We start from the raw sequence: 25,572 nt of genomic DNA on the forward strand, positions 1-25,572 counted from the left end.
TGGCTCTAGCTCCAGGATGTCATCATCTTGTCCCCGAGGGCAGCCTATGCCTTTGCTATACTCACACAGACACACAAGTCATGAATCAAAAAAAAAAAACAAAACCCACAAATTCTTAGAGGAAAAAAGCTCCCTCTCTGCATTACTCAGGGACGGTCAGGGCCTAAGACCGGCTAACCAGCTGCTATAACACTGGGCATTATCCACGCTGGAGGTGCCAGGCCCCATGCCAGCTAAGCCTGTCCTGTATTCAGGTTGTGCTGTTCCATGGACACCCATGTCCTGGTGACCTGTTGCCTCTCCCACTGCTGACAGAAAGAGTGCAGGGTGGTTTCTGGGACTCTCAGAGGTCACTGGCCTCCCCTAGCACGCACCCAGTGAGACCCTCAGTTCCTACCTCCCCTGAGCCTTATGGCCGCTCTCGTGGGCCTCGTCTGAGTGGTAGAGGTATGGAGAGAAGACAGGCAAGGAGGCCCCTTGTCCCCCTCTGTTGGGATAAGGTCATCTTGAGTCAAGAGGGAAGATGAGAAGCCCTAAGGGGTCCTGGAGATCCAGTGCCTCTGGTCTCGGATGGCTAAGAGGAAGGAGTGTTGGCTTGAAGGGAGAAATGACAGTCAGATACCCATCATGCTACTAGGACAGGCACCTCGCCCTCATGGCACAGCTGTCATTTGCTGAACACCTCCTGTGTGCCAGTCCCTCACCAGTTTTATTGACACTGAATGACATGTGGGTTTCACAACAACCCTGACAACAGGATGACTGAGAGACTGAGATCTGGGTCACACAGTGCTTAAGCCAGGTGGGGATGCGTCTCCCAAGGGTCAGCTGTCACCTTAGAGGCCACTCAGGCTCGGAAGCTCCAGGGTGTGCTTGAGGTGGGGGGGAGGGTCTGTGGAAACACGCTCAAAGCTTAATCACGGATTACCTCACTAGAATTGTCCTGAAGCTCTGAGGAGGTGGCTCTTCTCTCTGCTGCTGAGCTCCTGCTTTCAAAACTCCTCGGGAAGGTGGAAGGGGTGGTATGGAGCAAAGATACAGGGCTTGCCTAGCATGCACAGGGCCCTGGGTTCCTCCACAGCCTTGCAAAAGTTAACACACACATGTGCACACACACACACACACACACACACACACACACACACACACACACGATTGCACAAACCACTCTTGAGGTGGCCCCTGATCAGGGTACAGAGCTGGGGCTGGAGCTTCCCTCATGCTAAATGTCAGGGCTGTACCCGTAGCTGCTACAATGGGCTAGATACTTATGCGCCCCAAATTCGTATGGAAAATCCTAAATCCCGAGACGATGAGATAAAAAACGTGGGCTTTGGGGAGGGGTTTAGGTCCCTACCGCATCCAACCTGGCAGCTCCTGACCTTCAACTTCGGCCTTCACAACTACAAGAAATAGATTTTGGCTGTTTTTCTCTCTGGTGTTTGGATGTGAGCAGCCTGAAGAGTCTTTGCGAGCTAAGTGGTGTTTTCCTATGCAGCACCCAGGGGCTCTGTCGGCCTGGCATTTTCCAAGTGTGTGTGATCCTGGCTTACATCCCCAACCCCTCATAAATAGGCACCATCGTTCACTGTTTTAATCTTAGCATTCAAGAGGCAGGAGAGCCACGAGTTCAAGGTCATCCTCTGCTACATAGTGAGCTAAGGACGGCCTGTGAGGCAAGACAACCAAATACCATCGCTTCTTTTTCAGACACTCCGACGAGGCAGCGTCCCAGCTTCTCCTGTAAAGGAGTTTTCACGGTAGAAGTGCAGCTAAAACCCGCTGAGAGTGAGCCAGGCTTCATCGCCAGCCTCGGCTTTTTAGATTAACGGCAGCCATAGAGAGTGGCCACCCCGAGCTTCGACTGTCCTCCGCAGAGCGAAGAGGCCCACCTCGGCCTACAGGCAAGACAGTGCAGAAATGGAAGGGGCCGGTTCAGGAGCTCAGCACTGCTGCGTAGCTGCTTCTTCCCTTAGACCAGACTCTCTGAACTCAGATTCCCCACTAAGGCTGCCTGGAGCAGTTCCTGTTTGATTAATGACGCCTATGGCTCTATTCTCCTGCGGCTCATCTCCTGGGCAATTCACGGAGTGCATTAGGTGTGAGCTCATAGAGAGATTGGAGCTGACTTGTCGGTTGCAGGGGAAATTCTAGAAGAGCTGAAACATGTTTCCTGAGCACCCCCACCATGTCCCCAACATTGCTTATGTGTTCATGTCCTGAACGTTTAACCCTTTGCACTTGTCGGGTCTTGGGGCTTAATGGCTGAAGAAGGCTGCCCTCTCCTGCCCCAGTCACTGCACGAACATGATCTGATGTTTCCGTTAGCTGCGCAACAATAACTTTACTATTCCGTAAGACTCTTGCCAGGCAGAAACAGATTGTTCACTACAGGAATTTCCTGAAAGACCCATCGGCGCTTGCCTAGGAAGCATCAGGGAACATCACCTGTGACCTTCAAACCCTCGGCCTTGCTTCTTCCTCCAACATTAAACCCAACAATCCCCTTGCTTTTGAAAGTCCCTCTTCTCTGAAATCAGACTGTGAGACCCGCCCTCTCCCCTCGTTCTTGCAACCAGTTCTTGCAACCAGTTCTTGCAACCCTGTTTTTGGTCCCTCCCTGCCAAGCCCTTAGCTCTGCCTTCAGAGGCTGGAGATGCTGCTGTGAGAGCCATGGCCACGAGCCTGCCAGGGTCTCTTTTCTCCTCAGCAGAAGTTCTGGAGCATTCTTCCCAGAGAGCTCTTGGATCTCATTGAAACCATCTGAGCCCCGAAGAAAGCCAGACTAGGAGACTTCTGGGGGCATGATGGCCAGGGTCCTCAAGTCCTCTGAGCACGTGGAGCTGCTTTTGGGTGCTGGGGGGACTGAGCAGGCAGCCTGTACACAGGGTCCCTCACGACATTTGCCTGGCTGAGAAAGACCACTCCTCTCCAGCCCTCAGAGGCTTCCCCGGTTACTCATGATGGGCAGTTATTCCCCATTGTAGGTCAGAAGAACACCGGAAGAGAGATAGCTCCTCACTTCATTTGACTTGTACACTGTAGACTCATTGCTTAGGTCTCTCCTTAGACTCTCTGTCTCTGTCTCACTGTCTCTGTCAGTCTGTGTGTATGTCTGTCTCTCTCTCACACTTAAAATTTTTTTTTTAAGGTCTTCAGGAGGGCTGCTCCTAGCTTGACCAGACAAAGAGCTTAGCAGGCAGGAGGGGCCCTCTGTGAGAAAAGGTCCCCAGTGTCAGAGCTAAAAAGGCATCCAAAGGAAAATATTAGCAAGCAACTTGAAATGGGCGTAGTGGCACCCACTTTTACTTCCTGCACTCAGGAAGCAGAGGCAAGTGTATCTCTGTGAGTTTGAGACCAGTCTGGTCCTAATAGGTTCCAGGCCAGCCAAGGTTGCAAAGTGAGACCTTGTTTCCAAAAACAAACAAACAAACAAACAAACGAGCAACTTAAGCTGGAACCAGCACTGGACGGTTCTCCTGAAAGAAGTCATTCCCTGGTCCTCACAAAGTCGAGGAGCCCAGGAATGGCACCCCCCACAGTGGGCTGTACCCCCCACCCCCCACCATCAACCACTAAGTAAGAAAATGTCCTGCAAGCTTGCCTGCAGCCTGGCCTTATGGAGGCATTTTCTTAGTTGAGGTCTCTCCTCTCAGATGATTTTAGCTTGTGCCAAGCTGACCTAAGAGTAGCCTGCACACCGCTAGGGCCTAGTTCTTTAGATATGACCCATTCCATTGTCTGGAAATGCAGAACCTCACGCGAATGCAGCCTCAAAGCATTTGACGGAGAGCCCAAGTTTTCAGCAGTCTGCGGTGGCAATTTAAGTGCAGTGTCTGAGAAGTCCTGGGCTAAAGCAAGCGCTTCTTTTGCACTCACTGAGACAGGCTGCAGACTTCCTCCAGGCTCATCTCTGGAATCCGTCCTCACCCGCAGACATGAAAATGAATGGCGAGACATGCTGTGTGGATGGCAGAATAAATCCCAGACTGGAAGTTACTTTTGCTTTGAACTCAGCTTGCTACCTTGCCCCAGTCAAAAGGGTGCCAATGTTGGGTAGAGAGCCTCTCCCCTCCCCCGCTGCGCTGGGTGGCCCTGATCTGAGCTGTCTGCTCCAAGCTTCACTGCAGGACCATTCTTGGTGGACAGTCTCGCTAGCTAAGCAAGGGGCTCTGAGACCAAGGCTCTGACCCGCTGTCTGTGCACCTCTAGGAGACCTGGGGAATAATTTTCCATAATGAATGAATGGATGAGGCCAAGAGTCCCACCTTGTGGGCGGGAAGCACACACAGAACAGCAAGTTTCCACTTTCTATAATGTGGAAACAGCCCGGATAGTCTTGCTCAGGACTCAGAGGCTGGGAACGCTTCTTGGGTGGGTCTGAACGAGGTCCAGAAACCTGGTCTTTCTTGTCACACTAACTTTATACTAGGAAGGTCAGTGAAGACTTGGGGTTTGGAGGAAGCATGCACATCCTTGCTCTGTTCTGACTCTCATCACTCAGTCATTTCCGGGAGATGTGAAGGTTCAACCTAAGCCTCCCTGCCTGCTCCCTGTCCTTCAGCATTTCCAGGCCGTAGCTTGCTCACACTGGAGTTAGTTTCCTCCTTCATAGAAAACCTCTTCCTGATGGAAAAAAACCGGTCCACCTGCCCAGTCGAGGCCATGTGTCCTGCAGCAGCGTGAGGAACAGGCACAGGGAACGAAGGAACAAAATTCAAGGAAGTCACACACATGACTGTTTTCCTCATGCTGTTATTTCCCTCTTCCTCCTTTATTTCTCCTTCCCAGTCCCAACAGAACTTTGACTTCCGGAAGACCAGGCATGTGAAAGAGGGCTTTGCGCCTGTGCCGCCTTGTTTGAAAGCATTTGTTCTTTACTTAGAAAACTGAAGACTTTCTCTAAATTATTTCTGTTCTAAGATTTTCTCTATCCATCCAACCAACCAGTATGATGGAGCCAGAGAATAAGGAACCAGTATGAACTTCAGTCCTTCGCTGGGCCTAGCTACCTCAGAATTTGTGCAGGTCATGAAACCCAGGCCACAAAGATGGGCTCATGTGACCCAGAGAGGACCCTCCTTCTGCAAGCACGCAGGGTGACACCCAAAGCCAAGAGCTGGTCTCTGAGGTCAAGGAGAGGCAGGCCACATCCTCCTGTTTTGTTTCTCCAACCTTCCCCAAGAACCAAAGTGTGCCTGTACACTTGTGTCTGGGTTTTCTGTGACATGTTCTCTGTTCTCCCCCCCTTCCTCTTAGCTGGGATTTTAGGTGTGCACTAGCAAGTGTGGCTTAGAAGGCTAAGTAGGAAGCATTCCAGGCATCATTCCAAAATCAAAGCCACTTTGTTCTTTTGGATACAAGGGTTCTTTCCCTGACCCTCCCACTCTTCATTTAGTTGAATGAGCCTAGGTTGACACTGCTGTGAGAGGCATGGAATGCCCAGATGCTCTGGGGCATAGAGCCTGGGCACCCGGCAGAGAACACAGAGGCTACCACAGTGCTTACATCTACAGGACTGGGCTTGCAGGCACAGGAGGTGGCCAGCTTTTTCCCGGTCTGCACTAGAGCTTTTTACATGTGAAAGCTACCCTGGGTGTTGGCCCCTTTTGGTGTAAGAGGAAGATGACCATCAAATCTATTCTGACATATGTGGACTCAGAACAGGATGACGGAACACAGCAGCAAGATTTTCTAAGCTATAAGCCGGAACAGTCATTGTATTATGTATCATTCTGCAATGAAATAGCATCACCTCACTCCTTTCTACCAAAGCAAGAGCTCTGTTCTAGGGACAAAAACATTAACTACCAAGAGTCTAAATGCAATTTTCAAACATTTCTGATTTATTGTGAAATCAGGGCACTGTGCTGATGGAAACATTCTCAAGCTTACTCTCCCTGAGACTAGTCTGTGATGAGACTCACAGCCTTTCGATTAGCAGCCCAAAAAAAAGTTTCAGATGACTGGACCCGCTTCCGCTCCTCAGGAAGTCCTTGCACAAGCTGTTCTCTGGATTTCTTGCTTCCCCTATGAAGCAAAATGTTGTACAATAGCTGTATTTTTTTTCCCCAATACTAGATGCCCGGTACTGTCATGTTTTCAATCTTACACAATGTCTACAACAGCTCAGTCAGTAAGAAGTCTCAGAGGTGACAACCTCATAGATGTCAGGACAGCACCACATCCAAGCCCATGTCCACCCCGAGAACTTTCCTGTTGAATTCTGCTAATTCCTCCTGTCCAAACTAAGCTCGAAAGTGACAGAAGGGTTCTGGAACAGTTTAAATGAAGGAGAAAATAGAGGCTTCAGTGACAGGCCAGGTGGCTTGCTGGTACCCCAGCCAAAGCTGGCACTTCCTGTCACCCTTGCAGCAGCCTCCCTCCCACACAAGGGCTGGGGGGTACCACAAAGCCTTGCCTGGAGGATGGGCTGCTCTCTGCACTTCCTTAGCTGGCTGCACACACCCGCCCGACCCCCAGCCTCCATCCCTCAGCAACAAGCCACTCTCAGAACAGCAAACGAGCAGGACAATGCTGTCTGTAAAAATCTGTTTAATAAATATACATCTTAGAAGTACCAAAATAATTACCAACAAAATACACCATCTACAACATTTACAGGAGGGTGACACAAACCACAGTGGGGAGTGACCGCTGACCGCCTGTTCACACACAGGACACACTGGGCTCAGCCACTAGGTCTAGGTGGTTCAGTCAAAGGCATAATAAATAAAATGTGGTCCTTTCATTAGATTTTGGAAAATCACCTCCAAAACTCCCACAAACATGAACTTTAAAAAACATTTTCTTTGAATTCCAATGACCTGTTTCCCCATATTACACAAAAATAACAAAACGAAGGCTGAATCACCACAGTAAAACGCTTGGGGCTAGGCGGTATGAGTGTGGCATTAAGTATACCCTTTCTTCTTTTTTTTTTCTTTTTTTCTTTTCTTTTTTTAGAAAAATAAAACTCTTGCTTTGTACAAATATACAAGTCTGTGTTCTTTTTGACACTTTCCACTCATAATGTCAGACGCTGGCCTCCAAACACACAGTCATCGTAGGGCAGCTAAAACAAGAGCGGGAGAAAGGCATATTAAATTCCTAGCACTGTGCCAAGCTGGGGGGGGGGATGACGGGAGAGCTGCTTCTGCAACTATCTCATATTCTTGGACTCCTTCCTCCTTCACCCAAATATACCAAATCCCTAGCAGGAGTTTTCCATTACTGATTCTCTCCTTTAGAGAGAGGTCTACGGTATGGCAGGGGGTGTAGCTGAAGGGCACAACACGTGCCCATTTTACCACGTGTTAAGGCCTGGGTTCACTCTCCAGAACTCCCTCTTACCCGCCCCCCAAAGGTAAACTATTAAAGTAAACAGAGGGACAAATTGTTGGGATCCCGGTTTTGCAGAGTGTGAGAAGTTAAGTAACTATGTTGGGATCCTTACAGTGAACACTAGCGTCCCGGGAATGCCGAGGGAGGGAGGTCACGAGCACTCACCTCATCCTCCGTGAATTCCGACTCTGTGTCATAGCTCTCCTCATCCTCGCTCTCCGGCAGCAGCTGAAGATTCTCCAGGGTCAGCCTGCCCAGCTGCTGCTGTATCCGGGTACTCGGCCGGCCCCAAGTAAGCTGGTACGGAGAGTAGCCTTGGTAAGTGACTCTATTGACGTCAGCCCCACACTTCAGCAGGAGCGAGACAAGGTCGGGGTTCTGCAGGTCCACTGCGAGATGGAGGGCCGTTCGACCATTGCAGGGCTCCTGAAACCAAAAGCAATCAGACACGGTTATGGCTCTGTGGGAGAATCTGCTGGCAGTAGGAACAAGCCCAGCAGAGCCCAGGAGGAACCTGAGCGGCTCCATCTGGAAGGGAGACGTACTCACCTGAGCATTGACATCAGCACCCAGTGACACCAAATGCTCCACGATGCCCAGGTAGCCGTGGATCGAGGCCAGGTGCAGACACGTGTGGCCTAGAGGAAGGAGAGACCAAATGTTAACTGTTTGTTTCAATCCTCACACAACTCATGCCCTATTTTCTTACAGGATAAACCATAAAATATCCTCAATCTTTAAGAACTCGGAATCTGGGTTCTGAGCGACACTATATAGGTAGCAACAGAGACTGTTTAAAAGTCCACCTTGCCTGAACTTTTCATATCTACGGTGTAAGCTCTAGCCTAGCCTCAGGTGGGCCTGTGGCCTCCTTCCCTGTGCCCGTGGATGGACCGGCAGACCTACCATTGTAGTTGGTGGCCTGCAGGATGGAGCTGAGATGCTGGGGTGTGCAGGTCTGCGTGAGGACTCCCACGCTGGCCAGGCAGCCCTGCTCACAGGCAAGATGGAGAGGGGTATTTCCTCGAAAGTCTCGGAGCTCAGGATCACAGCCAGCTTCCAGAAGTGCCTCAGCAATTCCTGGCTGGTTGGTGATCACGGCCAAGTGCAGTGGACTCTACAAATGGAAGAGGAAACAGAAACGGGATAAGCCACAGAGCAAATGCAGTCTTGAGTTTCCCAAACCCCAGACACCTCCCTGCTGTGGACTCTGCTCCTCCCTGATGGCTCCAGGAGGCCCCCCAGGTGGGTCTTAAGGACCTCAAAGAACCCGTGGGATTTCCTTCTTGCCTACGTGGGCTAATTTGAATGTGAAAGGCCAAGGCAGATAAGGACTCGGTGACTCTTAATCTAGAAACTCTTTGGGGGCGACTGAGCTACATCCAACCCCACCACCAGGTCGAAGCGGGCACGGCTGGGCCAGCGCACACCTGCTGCAGGTTGTTCTGGAAGTTGAGGAAGGCCAGGTCTCCCTTCACCTGACGAATCACTTCCAGGGTCAGGGTCTTCTCTTCGTGGATGATGGCCAAGTGCAGGAACCTGCGGGACGGCAGGGAAACCCCCCCAGGGGCGGTGAGCGCCACTGCGTGGGGACCCCCCCGCCCCGAGGGCGCGGGCTGCCGGGGATTGCGCAAGCTCGGGGTTTCTGGAGGCCGCGGCCGCGGTGTTTTCCGCGAGGTTATTATGAGCTGAGTGTTCCTGGCAGGCGCCCAGGGACTTTCCGCGCCCCACCCCCTCCGGGCGGGCGCCGGCCAGACCGGCCCGCCCTCCGCCGCCCGGAACGCCCTGTACTTCCCCTCGCGGCCGCGCGGCCGCCCCGCCGGGCCCGGGGCTCCGCGTGCCCGCCCGCCCGCCCCGCCCCCGGGCCCGCGGGGACCAGCGGGGACAGCGGGGCGCGGGGGGTGGGGAGGCCCCGGCGCGCACGGCCCCGGCCGCCCGCCCGCCCGCCCGCCCGGACGCCGCCACTTACGAGTCTCCGTCCTCCGTGAGCTGCTGCTTCCAGGGCTCGGCGGCCGCAGGCGCCTCCTGCGGCTGCAGGCGGATCTCGCGCAGCTCCTTCACCATCTGCTCGTACTCCTCGTCCTTCATGGAGTCCAGGCCGCTGTCGTGGCGGTCGTCCACCAGCCTCTCCTTCTTCAGGCCGTCCCGCGGGCCCTCCATGGCCCAGTCCTGGCCGTGGCCGGCTGGCTGAAACATGGCTGTGCGGGGCTGCGCGGGCTGCGGGCGGCGGGCTGGCTCGGCGGCTGTGCGCTCCGGCGGCTGTGCGCTCGGCAGCGCCGCCTCGGCGCCCTATAAACGCTGGCAGGGGATTTCTCGGGGCGGGGTCAGGCGCGGGGAATTTCCAAGCCAGTCAGACTAGAAAAAGAACTGGCTCGTCCTCCGCTGCAGGAGCCTCAACCCGGGGCCGGGGTTCATCGGAGAAACTCCCTGCGATGAGCCACTGGGGTCACGGACAGGGAACTTTTTCATGAGCCCTGAGTGTCTGGAAAGTCCTCCCGGCCAGGCCCCCCTCCCTCTAGGTACTTCCCTGCAGCCTGCACTCAGTAACCCCAACTCCTCTGCAAGAACCCTTCTTTCCTTGGGGTTTCCCACCATCGATTTCGATTCGGGGTCCAGAGCTGCCGAGATCCCGAGGACGCGAACCTGCTGGCGGTTCCTCTTAGACGGATCTGCCGGTTGGCAGGTCCTTTCCGGTTTTTGATCTTTTGAAAACCCAGGAGTGGAAATTGGCTGGCTGGGTGCAGGGGTTTGCTTCCCCTCAGTTCGGCGAGGAAGGCCCCTCTGCACTCCTTTGTAGTGCAGGGACATTTGGCTGTCTCTCACTCCTACCCCTATGAAACCGTGGAAGCTTTGACATTAAACAAACAAACAAACAAACAAAAAAAACCCCAAGCGCTTGGAGAATCCCTAGATTATTTCCTAGGAGTCGATAATCTTGTCGCCCGGGGGAGGTGCAAGCTCCGGCTCTGTATGGGGAAAGTACTAAATAGGAACCACTTTTCTTTTCTTTTTTTCAAGTAAAGCAAGGTGTTGATCTTTGTAGAAGCTGTAGCTTCCTTGCAACAGTAACTGTTGAGTTCTTGCTCTAATAGTTAACTCTGGTTGCAGGGGATGGAGCCTGAGCTTATTGTGAATGCCTAGCAGAGTAACTTGGTTTAGTGCCTTAGCTAAGGTTTGCTCTTATAACTTGGCTAAGAAAGTTGCGGTGAGACATCCTGCAGGAGGCTGAAGGCTGCAGTCCTAACACTGACCAGTGCGAACCCTGCTGGCTCTGGTCAGATGCAGCACTGTGGGTAGCTTCTCCCCAGAGGAAGGGACTTGGGCCTGAGGGCCTCTAGCTTGACCTGCAGGAATAGAAGCTTTGCTTCCACCCATCCGCACCTCTGAGCCTGCAGGTGTGAGTTGAATCCATCAACTGCTTCTAGAATTAGCTCGGGAAAATTAAGGCATCTTGGATTAGAGGCCAAGAAATCTATCTCTGTCAGAAATAGAGGCCCAAGAGGCCTCTGTAGCTCTGCATAGATTTCTGGTGGGGTTTGAATGATCTTTTTCTTGATGAGTCCTGTACATAAGGCCTCTTCATAACGCCATCCCTACCCCTCACCCCCGAATATGACTGTGAGGACCCTGGGGGAAAAGATGGAAAATCCAGGAAACAAGCAACAAAACTAAACTAAAATACCATCACCACAACAAAAACCCTAAAAAACAAAAGTCTCCAGACAGTAAGGATCATGTTAAAATGAAAACTTTCCCAGCGAATTCTGAGGCTTGATCTGCAAATATACAATTATTAGACAAGGTGAGGATGATTATAAGTAGGAGATTCCAATTCCAGGCTCTGTCTTTCATTAAATATATATTTTTTGTTGTTTTAAGATTTACTTATTTTTTGTGCATTGGTGTTCTGCCTGCATGTATGTGTGAGGGTGTCAGATCCACTGGAACTGGAGTTATAGACAGTTGTGTATTGCCATGTGGGTCCTGCAAATTGAACCTGGGTCCTTTGGAAGAGCAGCCGGGGCTCTTAACCACTCAGCTACCTCTCTAGCCCCATCTGTTTCCATTAAATACGTTAGATGGAGAAGCCACTTGTTTTGTGGTACACTTGCTTTTATAATAAGACTGGATCTGTGCTGGCGAGGCCGTCAGAGAGCAGGTTTACATTGTAGCCCCAGGGTGGTCTACAACTTACTGTGTTGTCCAGGTTAACCGTGCGCGGTTAGGGAGACGTCTGCCTCAGCTTCCCCGAGCGGGCATTGTAGATGTGTGCCCATCAGTTCTGGAACACTGAGGATGTTTTGTGGCTTCGTGATGGTATCATTTCTCTGCAGATACATGCCCCGCTCTGCCTTCAGAGTATGAGAATGGACGTTTGGAAATATTGTAGTAAAAATTCTCAGAGGAACCCCCCCTTTATGCGTCAGGCTGTGAGTTCTCAGAAGTAGTATTGTAAGAGCTAGGTATTGTTGCCAATTTCCTAAAGAGAAAACAAAATACCTAGAAATTTACGAAGGCACCCAACATCTGTCTAATTTCTACCACAGTGTTTTAATCATTTTGTTAAAGTAGGTGTTATGTTGACACTTGGAAACACCTTGCAAAACAGAAACCAAATATAGTAGAATTTGGAATATACTAAAAAGTGTTTAGCCTAGTCTGGGGCCAATGTCGTCGGCAACATAAGACCGTCTCTTGGAAAGCCCTGCCTTCCTTCTCCTCTCCCCCGTGCAAAAAAAGGTACTTTTCCTTCCACCTGGGAGAGAAAGTAGAGGTGTTTTTCCATCTGGACACAGTTCTCTAAAAATGCATGGCACAGGCTAGGGGGCTGGCTCAGCAGTTAAGAGCACTAGCTGCTCTCCCAGAGTCCCAGCACCCACACAGGGGCCTGTAACTCCAGTTCTGGGGTATCCAACACCTTCTTCTGGCACCAAGCATGAATGTGATGCACATACATACATTCAGGCAAAACAGTCCCATCCGTCAACATTTTTAAATAATAAAAATTTAAACAATGCATTCTGTTTTAATGAATACACATGAAGTTAACCTTTGTGAGATAAAATGGCCGCAGTGTGACCTCCAAGCCCCACTTAGAAAGGATTTGGGCTGCAAGTGTACAAACGTGTTTAGTGCGTATTTTCGCCTTTGAGAAGTCCCCCCCCCCCTTCGCCGCCGCCTCAGGCCCTGGGACCTACCTCCACTTTGTTCACTGTGACACCTAGTGGCAGGAGTCGGCCTGGCGTTTCTGGGTTATCACAGAACGCTTTGAAAAATCTGGGAGGTGCTGAGCCTGGTGACCAGTCCCTCCCTGGGAATTCCCGGGGAGTTATCTTCTGTTTACCTGCAGCTCAGGGACACTGTGTTGATGTACTAAGGTGAGCCGACAGGTTTGCTCTGCGTCACGTGCAGCAAGCAGGTAGGAAGACACTAGACAAAGAGAATGCCTCGCTTTTCAGCGTGGAGAGACCGTCTCCACTTCAGCTCTCCCCCACTGTCAAACGCTCTCTCTAAGCTGGACCACTTTTAAAATGTTAGTGCTTTATATGTAAAAAAATTTTTCCTTTTGAGACAAGGTCTCGCCGTGGGGCTCCAGCTGGCCTCAGCCTCCCGGGTGCTGGGATTGCAGTTGTCCACCACCCTGCCCAGCCCTGGCCTGGTGTTTGTGTGTAGAGCACCGGGAAAGGACCCCGGGATCTCTTGCAGAGGTGATAAACACTCATTTTAACACTGAACTACGCCTCAATCGTTTTTTCCTTTCAATGCAGAAGGCAAAAAATAGTAAGTTGTACCTTGTGGCGACTCGGTGTTTGGGGCTGGGGACTGGTGGATGGAAGCACTTGCCCGGGGGAGCGTCAGCCCGTCAGGAGCCCTCCCGGGGAGACCAGCCCCTACCTTTAGGGAGATTTCATACCAGTTCAGCCAGGTGGTCCCACCCTTCCCTTCCGTGCCCTCTCCACGTCCCCACTGTGGACAGCCTGGCTTATGTCAGTTGTCTGGGCCGATGAATCCCAACTTGTTTCAGCCTCAGACAGCAATTCCTGAAAGAGGCTGCCGGTCCTGGTGCAGCCGGACCACAGGGCAGAGGAGACCTAGAAGGCAAGCGTGGTAGACATACGCAGTGGCCGGACAGCGTGGATACGAGTGAGCAATCTGTGGCTCGGGCTTCTGCGGTAGCCAGCATCCGCTCCGCCGCAGACCCTGGGAGCCCCACCCGCGCCCCTCCCCAGCTATGGAGCTTTTCCCACAGAAAGGCAGCTGTCCGGGCAGCCATTTGCACCCAGATAAAAATAAACCGTCAAAGCCATCGTGCGCTTCCCTTGCTTCAAACCCGACCTTGTAGTGGAGATGAAAGCCTTACAGGATGTCAACATGACATTCCTACCTAAGGCCGGGCAGGTCTCTCCGGACAGCCGTCCAGAGGAAGCGGTGGGCTCTCGGCCGTGCCATTCTGATGTGCTTGGCATTTCGTTTGTTTGCCATTTATTGAAAGAAAAAGCAAAAAACCTGAGTATCTATCTATCTGTTTTTTTTTTTTTTTTTTTCTGAGACAGGATTTCTCTGTGTAGTCTTGGCTGTCTTGTGGACCATGCTGGTTTGGAACTCACAGAAATCTGCCTGCCTCTGCCTCCCTGAATGCTGGGATTACAGACTTGTGCCACCACACCCAGCTGACAAAAAAATGAACATTGATGTGGAGTTTTCCACTTAAAAAAAGGTCTTTATTTGTTTTGTTTTTGTTTTTTCAAGACTGGGTTTCTCTGTGTAGCCTTGGCTGTCCTAGACTTGCGTTGTCAACCAGGCTGGCCTTGAACTCACAGCAAGCCACCTACCTCTGCTCCCTGAATGCTGTACCTCTATGCCTGGCTGAGTTTTTTCTTTCTATTTTTTATTTTTATTTTTAATATTAATTACAGTTTATTTACTTTGTATCCCAGCTGTAGCCCTCTCCCTCATCTCCTCCCTGCCCCTCTCTAAGTCCACTGATAGGGAGCTCCTCCTCCCCTTCCATCTGACCCTAGCCTGTCAGGTCTCACCAGGACTGGCTCCAATGTCCTCCTCTGTGGCCTAGCTAGGTTGTCTGAGTTTTTTCAGTTTTTAAGACATATGACAGCCAGGCCTGGTGGCATGGGCTAGTAATTCCAGCTCTCAAGAGCTCTGCTGCAGGAGGATCAGAAGTTCAAGACCTGCCTGACTACCAAAAGAGTTCAAGGCCAGCCTGGATAGTGAGACCCTGCCTCAAAGTGATGAGAGGAGGCCTGGGGAGAGAACTCACAGATAAAGCACTGACCTGTCATGTATAATTTTTCAAAACTATGAAAACTCAGAGGCCGAGCCTGAGTTTACAGAGTGAGTTCCTGGATAACCAGGGCTATGCAGAGAAACTCTCTCTGCAAAAACCAAAAAATAATAGATTGAAACAGTCCCAGCACTGAGAGAGAGATGTGGTTACCAGGTCTCACCCTTAACCAAGGAGCTTTTTTGAGATTGACACCTGCTGGCAAAGGGAAAAGCAGTTTTCTCCAGCTGAGTGGGTGCCATTGGGTATATTAACACACTCCAGAGCAGACCCCGTGGAGAGGAGCAGTCGGACCTTTTCATTTTCGCCATTCATACATACAAAAAAATTATGAAAACCAAACAGCATGCGCTTCTGCATCCTTTGGCTAAGTAGGCGGCACAGGCCGTGCATCAGCCACGGTACCATGTAAATGTTGTTTTGGGGAGGCTCTTGCTTCTACTCATGTGCCTCCGTCTACGTATTGGGCAGCTGTCGTGCGTGCATGCGCGCGCATGTGTGTGTATGTGTGTGTGTGTGTGTCTCCGTTTAAAATGTGCTAGGTCACTCTCGGCAGGCCAGGTTAGAACTAGGGACTCAAGAGTCTTCCCTTCCACAAACAAGCGTTTCAACTCTACATTGTAAGACATAACGAGTCCAACATGGCTTTGATTTTTCTCAAGAGGACTACGAGCGTCTGCTCGCACGTCTGACTTTTTCAGTAATCACCAGTACACGGCTTCTGCTCACGGGGGAAGTCACTGCAGGCTGGGTGGAGGCCCGCCATGTCAGGCCTGGCCAGAACTGGCTCCCTCCTCTCTGCTTGTTGACAGTAACCAGGCAACCGGCTCAGGTGCTAAGATTGTTCATCTCTGTTGTGTTCTGGGAGGAGAGCCCCAGCCAGGAATGCGGTGATGGTTTGACAGCACATGACTTCATCACAGGCAGCTGCTGCTGCTCTCAGGTACAAATTCATTCTGAGTTTAGTCAGGGGAGGAGGAGGCTTAGAAGGAAGGCAGACTGTCTGTAAGAGGCTGATACCTGCCAGCTCTTAGGTACACAGAGGCCCTTGTCTATGGGCAGCATAACGAGGAGAGGGGGAGGTCACTGAGCTTTCTCAGCCAGGGCCACAAATCCAGCCCACCGGCAGCAGCTATCTGGGAGCAGAAGCCGTCATGGTCTGAGTTTGAAGAATGGTTTGGACAAAGAAAAACAGAAAGATTGGTTTAGATGACAGGGTGGGGGAACCTTGACCTCTGCACTTTCCTGTGGGCAGCTCTGGGCCTCCCTTACATACTGTTCTCAGTCTTCCCAACACTGGGGTAAGGACAAGAGTCTTGTCCCTAAGGCCGCTGTGAGTTGGGCACCTGTAAGAACAGAGGGTCCCAAATCAAGGCTTAGCTAATTTTTGCACAGTAAAAGCAAGCGGTAGGCAGCATAAAAAGAGCCGTAGCTGGAGTGAGGAGCAGGAAAGGCACACCCTGGCCTGGAATTTCTTTTTAACTAGGTCTCAGCTGTTGGAGTTGGGTCCATGACTGTCATGTTCCCTCTAGATAAGTGACTTAGCATGGCTCGGGGATGCGCATCATTTCCTATAGACTATTGCTGCTCAGGGTCCGGGAATACTTTTGTTAAGAACACTGATGTTTTCAGAAAGTCAGGTGAATTGAGATCTCACTAAGTCACCTGAGGCTGGTACTTGAAAATGGAGCCGATTTACCAGACTGGGAGAAAAAGGAGATACAATGACCGAAACTTCAAGGGGTCGTGAGGAAGCTGGATGGTGATGACAAACAATTTCATGATTTTGACGGTGAAGAGAGAGCAAGGAAGTCACTGTAGAATCAGGTCCCCTTGTTGGCACCATTATCTTGCAGGACTCAGGTCCGCCCCCAGAACATCTGAGGGGCATCAAGCTAGACTTGAGAGCAGAGAGCGTGGGGACACGGGAAGACGGGGTTGTACAAGCAAAGCGGAAGCCCGCTTTCCAGAGAAGGCAGAGAGCCAGGTTGGAACTTTTTCTTGCAGGGCAGGTTGAAATTCAGAATTCAGCCGCTAAGAGGAGCACAGTGCACTTGGTGCTGTCTGCAGCGACATCTTCTGGGCATTTTTGGAATAACGTTTCTTTGCGGAATCATATTTTCTTAAGGAAGGGATTAGGGAAAGGCTAGGTGTATTGAGGCTGGCTATCTGGTTGAGGGGAGAGTTCCGCATTTATCACAAAACCAGGAAAATACCTCTTTCGGCCTGGCAGCACTCCCCTGGCAGCCTGTAGCCGGTGAGCCCCACCCACTGGCTGCTTTTGAGATGGTACCCAAACACCATCCCTGTTCCCGCATAACAGGGCTGTGGGTGGTGTAACCTACGGTGCCCTCGGACTTCTGACCCCCAATCTACAGTGCTTGGTTTTTGTTGTTGTTGCTGCTACTTTATTAATGATTCATCTATTTTGCGAGTCTCACTGTCTAGCTGGCTGCGTGGAACTCACTACGTAGATCAAGCTGTCCTCAAACTCACAGCGATCCGCCTGCCATTTTTCCTTCCACCCTGTGTGCTGGGATTAAAGGACCCAGACACTGCTTCAGTTACAATTCAACTGTTTGCATACGTTATAAATGTTATTTTATTTTGAGACAGGGTTTTTCTGTGTAGCCTGGGCTGTCCTGGAACTCAGAGATTCACCTACTTCTGCCCCTGAACGTTCGGGGTTAAAGGCATGGGACACCAGGCATGTTTTGAGTGCTTTAAAAAGCAGTTTTTGTGTAAGCATACACCTGTGCGTGGTTTAGAAGCTTCAGCTGCTGCAGCTGAGGGTGTGGCTCAGCTGACAGAGTGACCATTTAGCATGCATGCATTCCTGGGGTTGTCCATCACGGAATAAAATCAGATGTGATGGCGCAGCCAGGACAGGGAGGTGGACTTGAAGGCCAGCCTTGGGATGTCTGAGAACTTGTCTTAAAGGTAATTAATTAATTAGGTGGTACAAAAAGTGGCAGTTAAACAGTGAAATCTTTTGGAGCTGGCAGCAGGCCTCTTGTTTAGCATGTAAGGCCCCGAGTTCAAATTCTAGTGTCCTAAGAGAATAGAAATACATTTACAACTGTGTCTGATACACATTTTTACGTTATCATTTTCTGGGCTTGAATATCCGGTGAGCTTCAGCCTTTGGGAGCAGTGTGAGTTCCTCGGCCAGCACTCACAGGTCTCCACTGTGGGTTAGCCACTGGGTTTAGTCACTGCTGGTTGCTCCCCAGGACCAACACTGGGGCCCAGCTCTGGCCTCACTCAAGAGCCACCTCAGTCAGCTTCCTTCCAGGGCCTTTCCAAGACTCCTCCCCTGCCCAGCCCTCTTCCAGGCCCTCTGGTTCTTGAAGTCTTGCACATGGGGCCTGTGTTGCCCCCAGCAGCTTATATGTGCTATTTTCACTCCAGGTTGGGTACTCCAGGGTGTGGCGTGGGTTCTGCTGGTCAGGAGAATGTTCTGAAGGCCCGGATATCTTTTTTTTCCCCGTTTGTGCCTGTCATGACTGTTTCTTGCCTCTTGTCTGTCATCCAATCAACTGTCTCCACCTAGAAGTTAACTGCAAGGGCTGTCTGGTCCGCTTCTGCCTTCAGGTGAGTGAATTATCACCAGGGCCACCCCCTGAAAGCGGGCAGTGAAGGGTATTCAGAGGGAGGTGCTAGCCAGCGCCCCCTAGAATCTAGCCCATCTGATTGTAAGCATTAGAGCATGAGTAACAGACCAGAGCAGTGGTTCTCAAACTGTGGGTCTCAATTCCTCTGGGAATGAACATCCTTTTCCCAGGGGTCCTATATCAGGTATTTAGATTACAATCCATAACAGTAGCAAAGTTACAGTTATGAAGTAGCAACAAAATAATATTATGGTTGGGGTCACCACAACACGAGGGCCTGTATTAAAGGGTGGCAGCAACAGGAAGTTGGGAGCCACTGCTCTAGAGGCAGGCCCCACTGGTCCCTACTCCTGGCCTCCTCTGAGTCACCCCCCTAGAGGAGCCCAGGTTACGGAGACTCACTGGGGCTGTACTTCTTGCCACTTTTCAGGACAACAGTCAAATAGTGGCCTGGAGTGATGGCTCCGCAAAGAGCACTTGCTGCTTTTGCAGAGGACCCAGGTTCAGTTCCCAGCGTCTACATGGCAGCCCATGACCATCCCCAACTTCAGTTCCAGAGGGTCTGCTGCCCTCTTTTGGCCTCCGTGGGTACCAAGCACACCCATGCTGTACGCATACCACACATGCGGACAAAACCCTCATATGTGTGTGTGGACATATATATATATATGTATGTATACATATATATATGTATATGAGAGAGAGAAAAAAAACCTAAACTCTGCTTTAAGGAAACAAGAGCCAAATGCAAAGCATAGCATAGGGGTAGACCATTTGTCTAACATGGCTGAGACTTTGGGTTCAGTCCACAGTACTGCCAAACAAACAAATGAAAGAGTTCCTTGTGGAATATGAGTGCCCACGGCTGAGGAACACACTTACCCACATAACCCAATCTCCTGCATGAGCTTTAGTCACAGGGCGGAAAGTTGTGAGCAAGTGTCTCTAAAGCACGCGTGTGGGGTGTTCAGGTAGGGGCTGGGCAAGGCGAGCAGACACTGAGGGACTAGAGGCTGCTCTTCCATCTTCGAGCTGCAGAGTAGGTGGAGGTAAGGGCTGTCAGGCTTATCGAGACTTTTGAAGGGTTTTAGGACCAGCCAGGAGGAGGCTGGACCCATAGCTCAGCCACAGAGCACCCGCCTCGCCCTCTCAGGGTCCTGGTCTCCATCTCTCTTACTGAAAGAAAAAGGAAAATGCCAATGTTTTGCTGGGTGGAGAGGGTGATAGCAAGTGGCTATTAAAAGCATCTGGAGATGAAAAGAAAGAATGAATAAAAGAAACAACAAAAAAGGAAAGGACAGTCTGCTTCTGTGTACGGTGGAAGAGAAAGTTCATTAGAGCCAGAGGCAGACACATCTGGGAGAGTCCAGAGTGGTCTTGACCCTCAGCCACGTGGGGAGGGGGAAGGGAAGGGAAAGGGGAGAGAGGGGAACCAGGGGCAGCAGTCAGGAGGCCAGAGTCCAAAAGGGGCAGTGACCAAAATGTCTGGCTTATACGGGGAAGAGCTGACCCAGCCCCCGGGCTGGAGAGTTCAGGGTAGGCGGCAGGGCTTGCCAGCCATCCCCTGCAACAGGTAGGGACAGCAGGATGCTGGGAGAACCTGGTGGCCACATCTGCTTTGATATGTTAAAGAGGCGTCTCAGCGGCTTGTCCAGGCCCTGGCTGTCCTAGAGGTGCAGATCCTGGCTACAGGTGCAGCTGCTTCAGGGAACTTCAGTTATCACCGAGAAGCTCTGTTTGTTTTACAATTATCCTTGTTGAATTTTAAATTTTTAGACAGATTCTTGTTACGTAACGCAGGCTGGCCCGAAACTCAAGATTCTCTCCTTTCGTGGCCCTGGTGCTGGAGTTAGAGGTGCGCAGGCCGCGCTGTCTGCCTGGCAGGGCTTCTCCGTTAGTGAGTCCTCTGTGGGAGAAGGGCTTCGAGAAAAGCACGCTGGGAAGGAAGGGGCGGAATCAGGCCGGCCGGTGAGAGGCCACCAGGCCGGTCTCCGCACAGTCGCAGATCCATCTCCGGCCATGTAGAGCCAGCTAGTGAGGTCCAGCAGCTAGCCTTCCAGATGCTTGCCGACGCTTTGAGAAGCACATCCAGCGCAAACCGTTAGGCCAACAGTTTGACCGAGTTTGAAATTCATGCGATTGGAATGCCAAGTGAGAAGCCCATTGGTATATGAAGAATGGTTTTTGCTCTCTGATTAGATAATGTCTACAGCAGTTTGTTTCCTAGACAGGCTTCCTGGCAGAGGAAATCCTAGAGAACGACCGAGTCCCTCCAGTGCAGGCTCTGTTCGCTGATCGCAGACGGCCGCTCCAATAGGATTTCCGGTGACCACTCCCGGAAAGGCTCTATAAAGTGCTTAGCGTGGCAACATTCCACTGTCGAAGGCCCCAGTCCTCTCCCTTTGTCTTTTTGTCCTCAGCTTCAGGCCTAGCAGTTTGTGGGGGCTGCGCTGGGTGACTCAGAACAGCAAAAGTGAAAATTAGCGTAGGGCTAGATGTCTGAGGGTTGCTGTCTCGAGGGTGTTGAATTGGTGCTAAAAATAGGCGGGGATTCCTGGGTCAGCTCCGGGCTGACCACGGGCGGGCACCGCAGAGGCAGCACTCAGTAGGCTGGGTCCTCCCCAGAAGAGCGCAAAAGCCCCCGAATCTATCATATCACCTCTGCCCCAGAGGAAAAAGCTCAAGGTGACAATGAATTTGGTGCTTTCAAAATGCTGAAATCCCCTCCCCCCCTTTTTTCTTTAGTCCAAGCACAAGTTCCATCCCTAACTGCCAGGAGCTGAGTTTTGCCAAAGGCCCGTTGAGAAGGATGGGGTGAGCGCATGATGTCCCGGGCTGCTCTTGAGCACAGCTTCCCAGAGTCAGGAGAAAGGACCAGGGCTTCTCCAGGGCTGGGTTGGGGGAGGTGTGTGACAGTGTCAGGCAGGAAGGACAAAGTGCACATTCCTGGGACCAAATGGAGGTACTGAGACAGCACTTTCCGCTGGTGTGTGTGTGTATGTGTGTGTGTGTGTGTGTGTGTGTGTGAGAGAGAGAGAGAGAGAGAGAGAGACAGAAGGCCACCAAGATAGTTCAATGGTGACTGTGGTCAGGCAAAATATTAAATTATGGATTTTAAAACACTTGAGTTTTCTTCTTTTTTTTTTTTTTTTCCTTTTGTTTCTCCTTCCTCTTCTTGCTTTTTTGGGACAGGGTTTCTCTGTGTAACTGTGGCTGTCCTGGAGCTCACTCTGTAGACCAGGCTGGCTTCGGACTCAGAGACCCACCTGCCTCTGCCTCTCGAGTGTCACTTCGACCCAGCAGCAGGGGGTTTTCATTGGTGACTTTTTTTCTCTCTGGCTTTGAATTGGCTTCTGGTGGCCAACTCAGAGAGTGACTCTCCGTACCCCATCTGTCCTGCAGAGCTGTCTCATCTCTGCCCCGCCCTTACGAAGATGTCACCTGCAGGTCACTTCCTTGGGTCTGAGAATCCCCTCAGGCAGAGCTATTTTGTTGTCCGGAACCTTAGGCTAGGAGCCAGATGGACGAGGTGATTTCTCCCGGTGCTCCGTTTACATTGAAGCCTGTCTCCAGCACCCTGCCAGCGTGCAGCTGGTGTCCAACAACATCCTGGGGGTTGAGCCACAAGACCCTAATTCCAGTTGCTGGGTGAGGCCTTTGTAGAAGGTGGATTTGGGTGTAGGTTGTGTTCACTTTAAACTAAAAGAGAGGAAAAGTAGACGTGGCTGATGCCTCTTTTTCTTTGCCAAGTGAAACAATACTGAGGGCGGAGACTCAGAGTATCTGGAACAGGGCGGAAGGGTTCCACACCCTGCCCTCCTGTCCATCCTAGTGGAAAACACCCCTAAATATCAGCCCACAATAACGGACGCTAATGGTGCCCTGGTGCCAGTCAGTCCTCACTCCTTGTGTCTACCAACACAATGGGTTTCATGGCCCAGTCTTTACTCGGATCGCTCTGTGAAAATGATAACACGTGTAATAACTGCAGACAGCTGCAATTATCTAAATGTCTCCCTGTTAGCCGGTGGATTGTCTAAACTCTTGTAATCAGATCAGAGTGAATGCTAATTGAAATCTAATAGGGCTTACAGTCCTGTGAGTTGCTATCAGAATTTGATTTCAATATTGTTAAATTACATACAGATGGGGCCGTCGAGCCACACTAAAAATAAATATTGTAACTTTGATAGCCAAAAAAGATGGATGCTTTCAATAAAGAGATCAATCCAGGCACGCGTTGGTATCGTGCTACCGCCACCTACTGGCACTTCTTGGGACTGCAGAGATAATCTTCTTGCAAGCCCACAGGCTTGTTTGTCTAAGACAGAAGGAACTTTCTTGGGGCTAGAGAGAAGTTCAGCGGCTTAAGAGCAGTTGCTGAGCTTCTAGAGGATCCGAGTTCGGTTCCCCGTTCCCACATGGTGACTCCTCCCCTCCCCCATCTGTAACTCCAGTTCCAGGGGATCCAAACCCTCTTCTGGCCTCCGCAGGAACTAGGCACAGACATTGATGCTGGCAAAACACACACATTTGTCAAAAATAATAAAATAAAACTATGATTAATTGTTAGAGATATTAAGGATGATCATTTCTGGAAAAGCAACCAAGAAGTTTATAGGATGTTCACGGTCACGTGCTCAGAAGCCCCCCGCCCCCCACAAAGAGTTAAAACTGTTTCTCAGCTGAGATATGGTGACAACTTAGCAGGTGACTTTAGAGGGATTAGATGGATTGGTGTGTCAGAGCGGTGGTGAGTAAATGCCTCTTGATATGACGGTCACCATTCCCACCCACCTGATCTTGTTCTTTGGGCTCTGCTGACAGAAAACTCACTTCCTGCTTGTAATATCTCTTGTAAATAACATTTATTGACTCTCTTCCCTGTATGAACATCCTGAGTACTGGCTGAGTAGGGAGAACTATAAGCATGACCTCCTCAGGAATTAAATAAAGCTTCGTTTTTAAAAGCTGTTTGTTTGATTGTTTATTGTTTTTCTAGACAGGCAGGGTTTCTATGTGTAGCCCTGGCTGTCCTGGAACTCAGAGATCCACCTGCTTCTGCCTCCTGAGTGCTGGGATTAAAGTCGTGGCTTTAAGCTTCATTTTTAAGTGTGTGTGTGTGTGCTTGCACACGTATGTTGCATCTCTTCAGGGGTTTACTGTCAGTGCAGTGCTGAGAGCAGAGAAACAGGAAAGGGAGCTCATGCTAGCAACAGAGCGCTGTCGTCATAAAGCAGTCTCTTAAGGACAAATGCCTGTGTTGGGACTTTAATCAGCTTATTCTAGTTTCATGTTTAAGACAGTTTGGCTAAATAAGCCACAGCTTTCTCTCAGATGCTGAATGCGTGAAATCTGTGGTCCTGGAATGTGAAAGGTAGTGTAGGTGAGGTAATACGTTGCCTAATTTTACCAACCACATAGAAATTTAAAGTTAATGTGTCTGCATACTGGATATGGCTTGAATTAACCTTGTCCTTGCTTTTTGTTGTATTTTTTACTTTACTTTTAAAAATATTTTTTACTTTAGTGAATGTGTCAGTGTGTATTCACCTGAGCATGTTTGTGTGTGTGTGTGTGTGTGTGTGTGCGCGTGCGTGCGCACACACACACACACACACACACACACACACACACGGAAGCCAGAAGGGTGTGTCTAAATCCCCGGGACTGGAGTTACAGACAGTTGTGAGGCACCATGTGGGTTCTGGGAATCAATCCCCGTCCTCTGTAAGAGCAGCCAGTGAGACATCTCTATTCATTGTGCACAGTGTTCTGTCTGCACGTACACCTGCACGCCAGAAGAGGGCACCAGATCTCACTATGGATGGTTGTGAGCCACCAGGTGGTTGCTGGGAGTTGAACTCAGGACCTTGGGAAGAGCAGACAGTGCTCTTAACCTCTGAGGCATCTCTCCAGCCCCAATTTTCTTGTAAAGATTTGGAACTCACTATGTAGCCCAGGCTGGCCCAGAACATTTCATCTCTTTAGGTTGGAATGACAGGAGTGTGCTGCTGTGTTTGGCTTGTGCTGTGGCTTCCCTTGCTGCACAGAGAGGGATGGGCTGGCTCCTTCGCAGCTCCCTGTGACAGGATGGCAGTTTTACCTTTTCACTTGTCTAGAGTAAGAGGGTAGGGGGTCCGGAAGGAGTGAGTGTTAGGGCACTTCTAGAGGAGTGATGCTTGAGGGGGTGGGAGAGACCGTTCAGTTGATAGACTAGTGTGCACGAAGCCCTGGGGGAGCTCACTGTCGCTGCATGTGTGGATGTGTGGATGAGCGGCACATGCCTGTGACCCCAGCCCTTGGGAGGTAGAAGCAGGGGAGTCAATAGTTCAAGGTTGTATGCCAATATGTCATGAGTTCAAGAAGAGAAGGAAAGTGTGGTGATAGCACACATCTGTAATCAGGAGTAATCCAGGAAGCAAAATAAATGTAAATAAACGTGTGCTCGCGTGCACACTTGATGCAATAGAGACCTCTTTTCAGTGTGTTCTCAGTCTGGGCTCCTTTTCTTCCTGCTCGCACGTACTCTTGTTATCCACGTTCCTGCGCTTCTGCTACCTCCAACATGGCAGATGCTGCCATTGTTTAAGGCTCACAGGAATGGCATACTGACACATCCCTTTTCCAGCATGCTGGTGACACTTATTCATCCTCATATGAAGTTCCTAATCTGCCTCCTGAAATACCAGCCCAATCACCTCCTCTCTCTCTCTCTCTCTGTGTGTGTGTGTTTTGTGAGAGTTCCAAGGATATGACTGTGTGCCCAGGCTTTGAACTCACTTTGTAGTGTAACTGGCCTCAAGTTCACAATTCTTTTGCCTGATACCCCCAGGGACTGAAATTATAAAATATCTACGATTCAAATATAGTAGTGATTTTTTTCTGGCATACCCTTGCCAAACAGACAGTTACCATACTAAATTTATTTCTTTATTTAGACATGGTCCGGCCTGGCACTCGCTACGGAGATCAGGCTGGCTTCTAACTCACAGAGGTCCGCCTGGCACTGTGCCATCAGTGCTGGGATTAAATCTGTGCCAGGACACCCTGCTCTGAACACATTCTTTGTGCTTCTTCAATGCCACCGTGTGAGACAAGTTCTTAGGGGACACAGCTTTCCTAATGTGTAAAGGCAGAGCGTCCTGCAGCAGGCAAGGGGCTGCGAAGGTGGAGATGTGCGGGGCCCGTGCGTAGCTGAAAGCCTATAAGGTGGGTTTTTTATTTCTAAATGTCTGCTTTCTTATTTTACCCGCATGTGTGTGCCTGAGTGTGTGCGCTGCATGTGTGCAGGTGCCGGTGGAGGTCAGAGGA

The 25,572-nt window shown here is 50.6% G+C and overlaps 1 protein-coding gene across 1 annotated transcript; it reads right to left on the bottom strand.

The window, feature by feature from the left end:
- Nucleotides 1–6,538: 6,538 nt before the first annotated feature.
- Nfkbia (NFKB inhibitor alpha) lies at nt 6,539–9,660 on the bottom strand. The gene is made up of 6 exons (XM_021659122.2): nt 9,314–9,660; nt 8,775–8,883; nt 8,251–8,461; nt 7,894–7,982; nt 7,510–7,770; nt 6,539–7,075 (listed from the first exon to the last, which is right to left on the bottom strand). Exons 1-6 carry the CDS (start codon nt 9,538–9,540, stop codon nt 7,028–7,030), a joined length of 945 nt encoding a protein of 314 aa, XP_021514797.1. The 5' UTR covers nt 9,541–9,660; the 3' UTR covers nt 6,539–7,027.
- Nucleotides 9,661–25,572: the final 15,912 nt, after the last annotated feature.

Source organism: Meriones unguiculatus, chromosome 7 (genome assembly GCF_030254825.1).
Source record: "Meriones unguiculatus strain TT.TT164.6M chromosome 7, Bangor_MerUng_6.1, whole genome shotgun sequence".
NCBI classification, from domain to species: Eukaryota; Metazoa; Chordata; class Mammalia; order Rodentia; family Muridae; genus Meriones; species Meriones unguiculatus.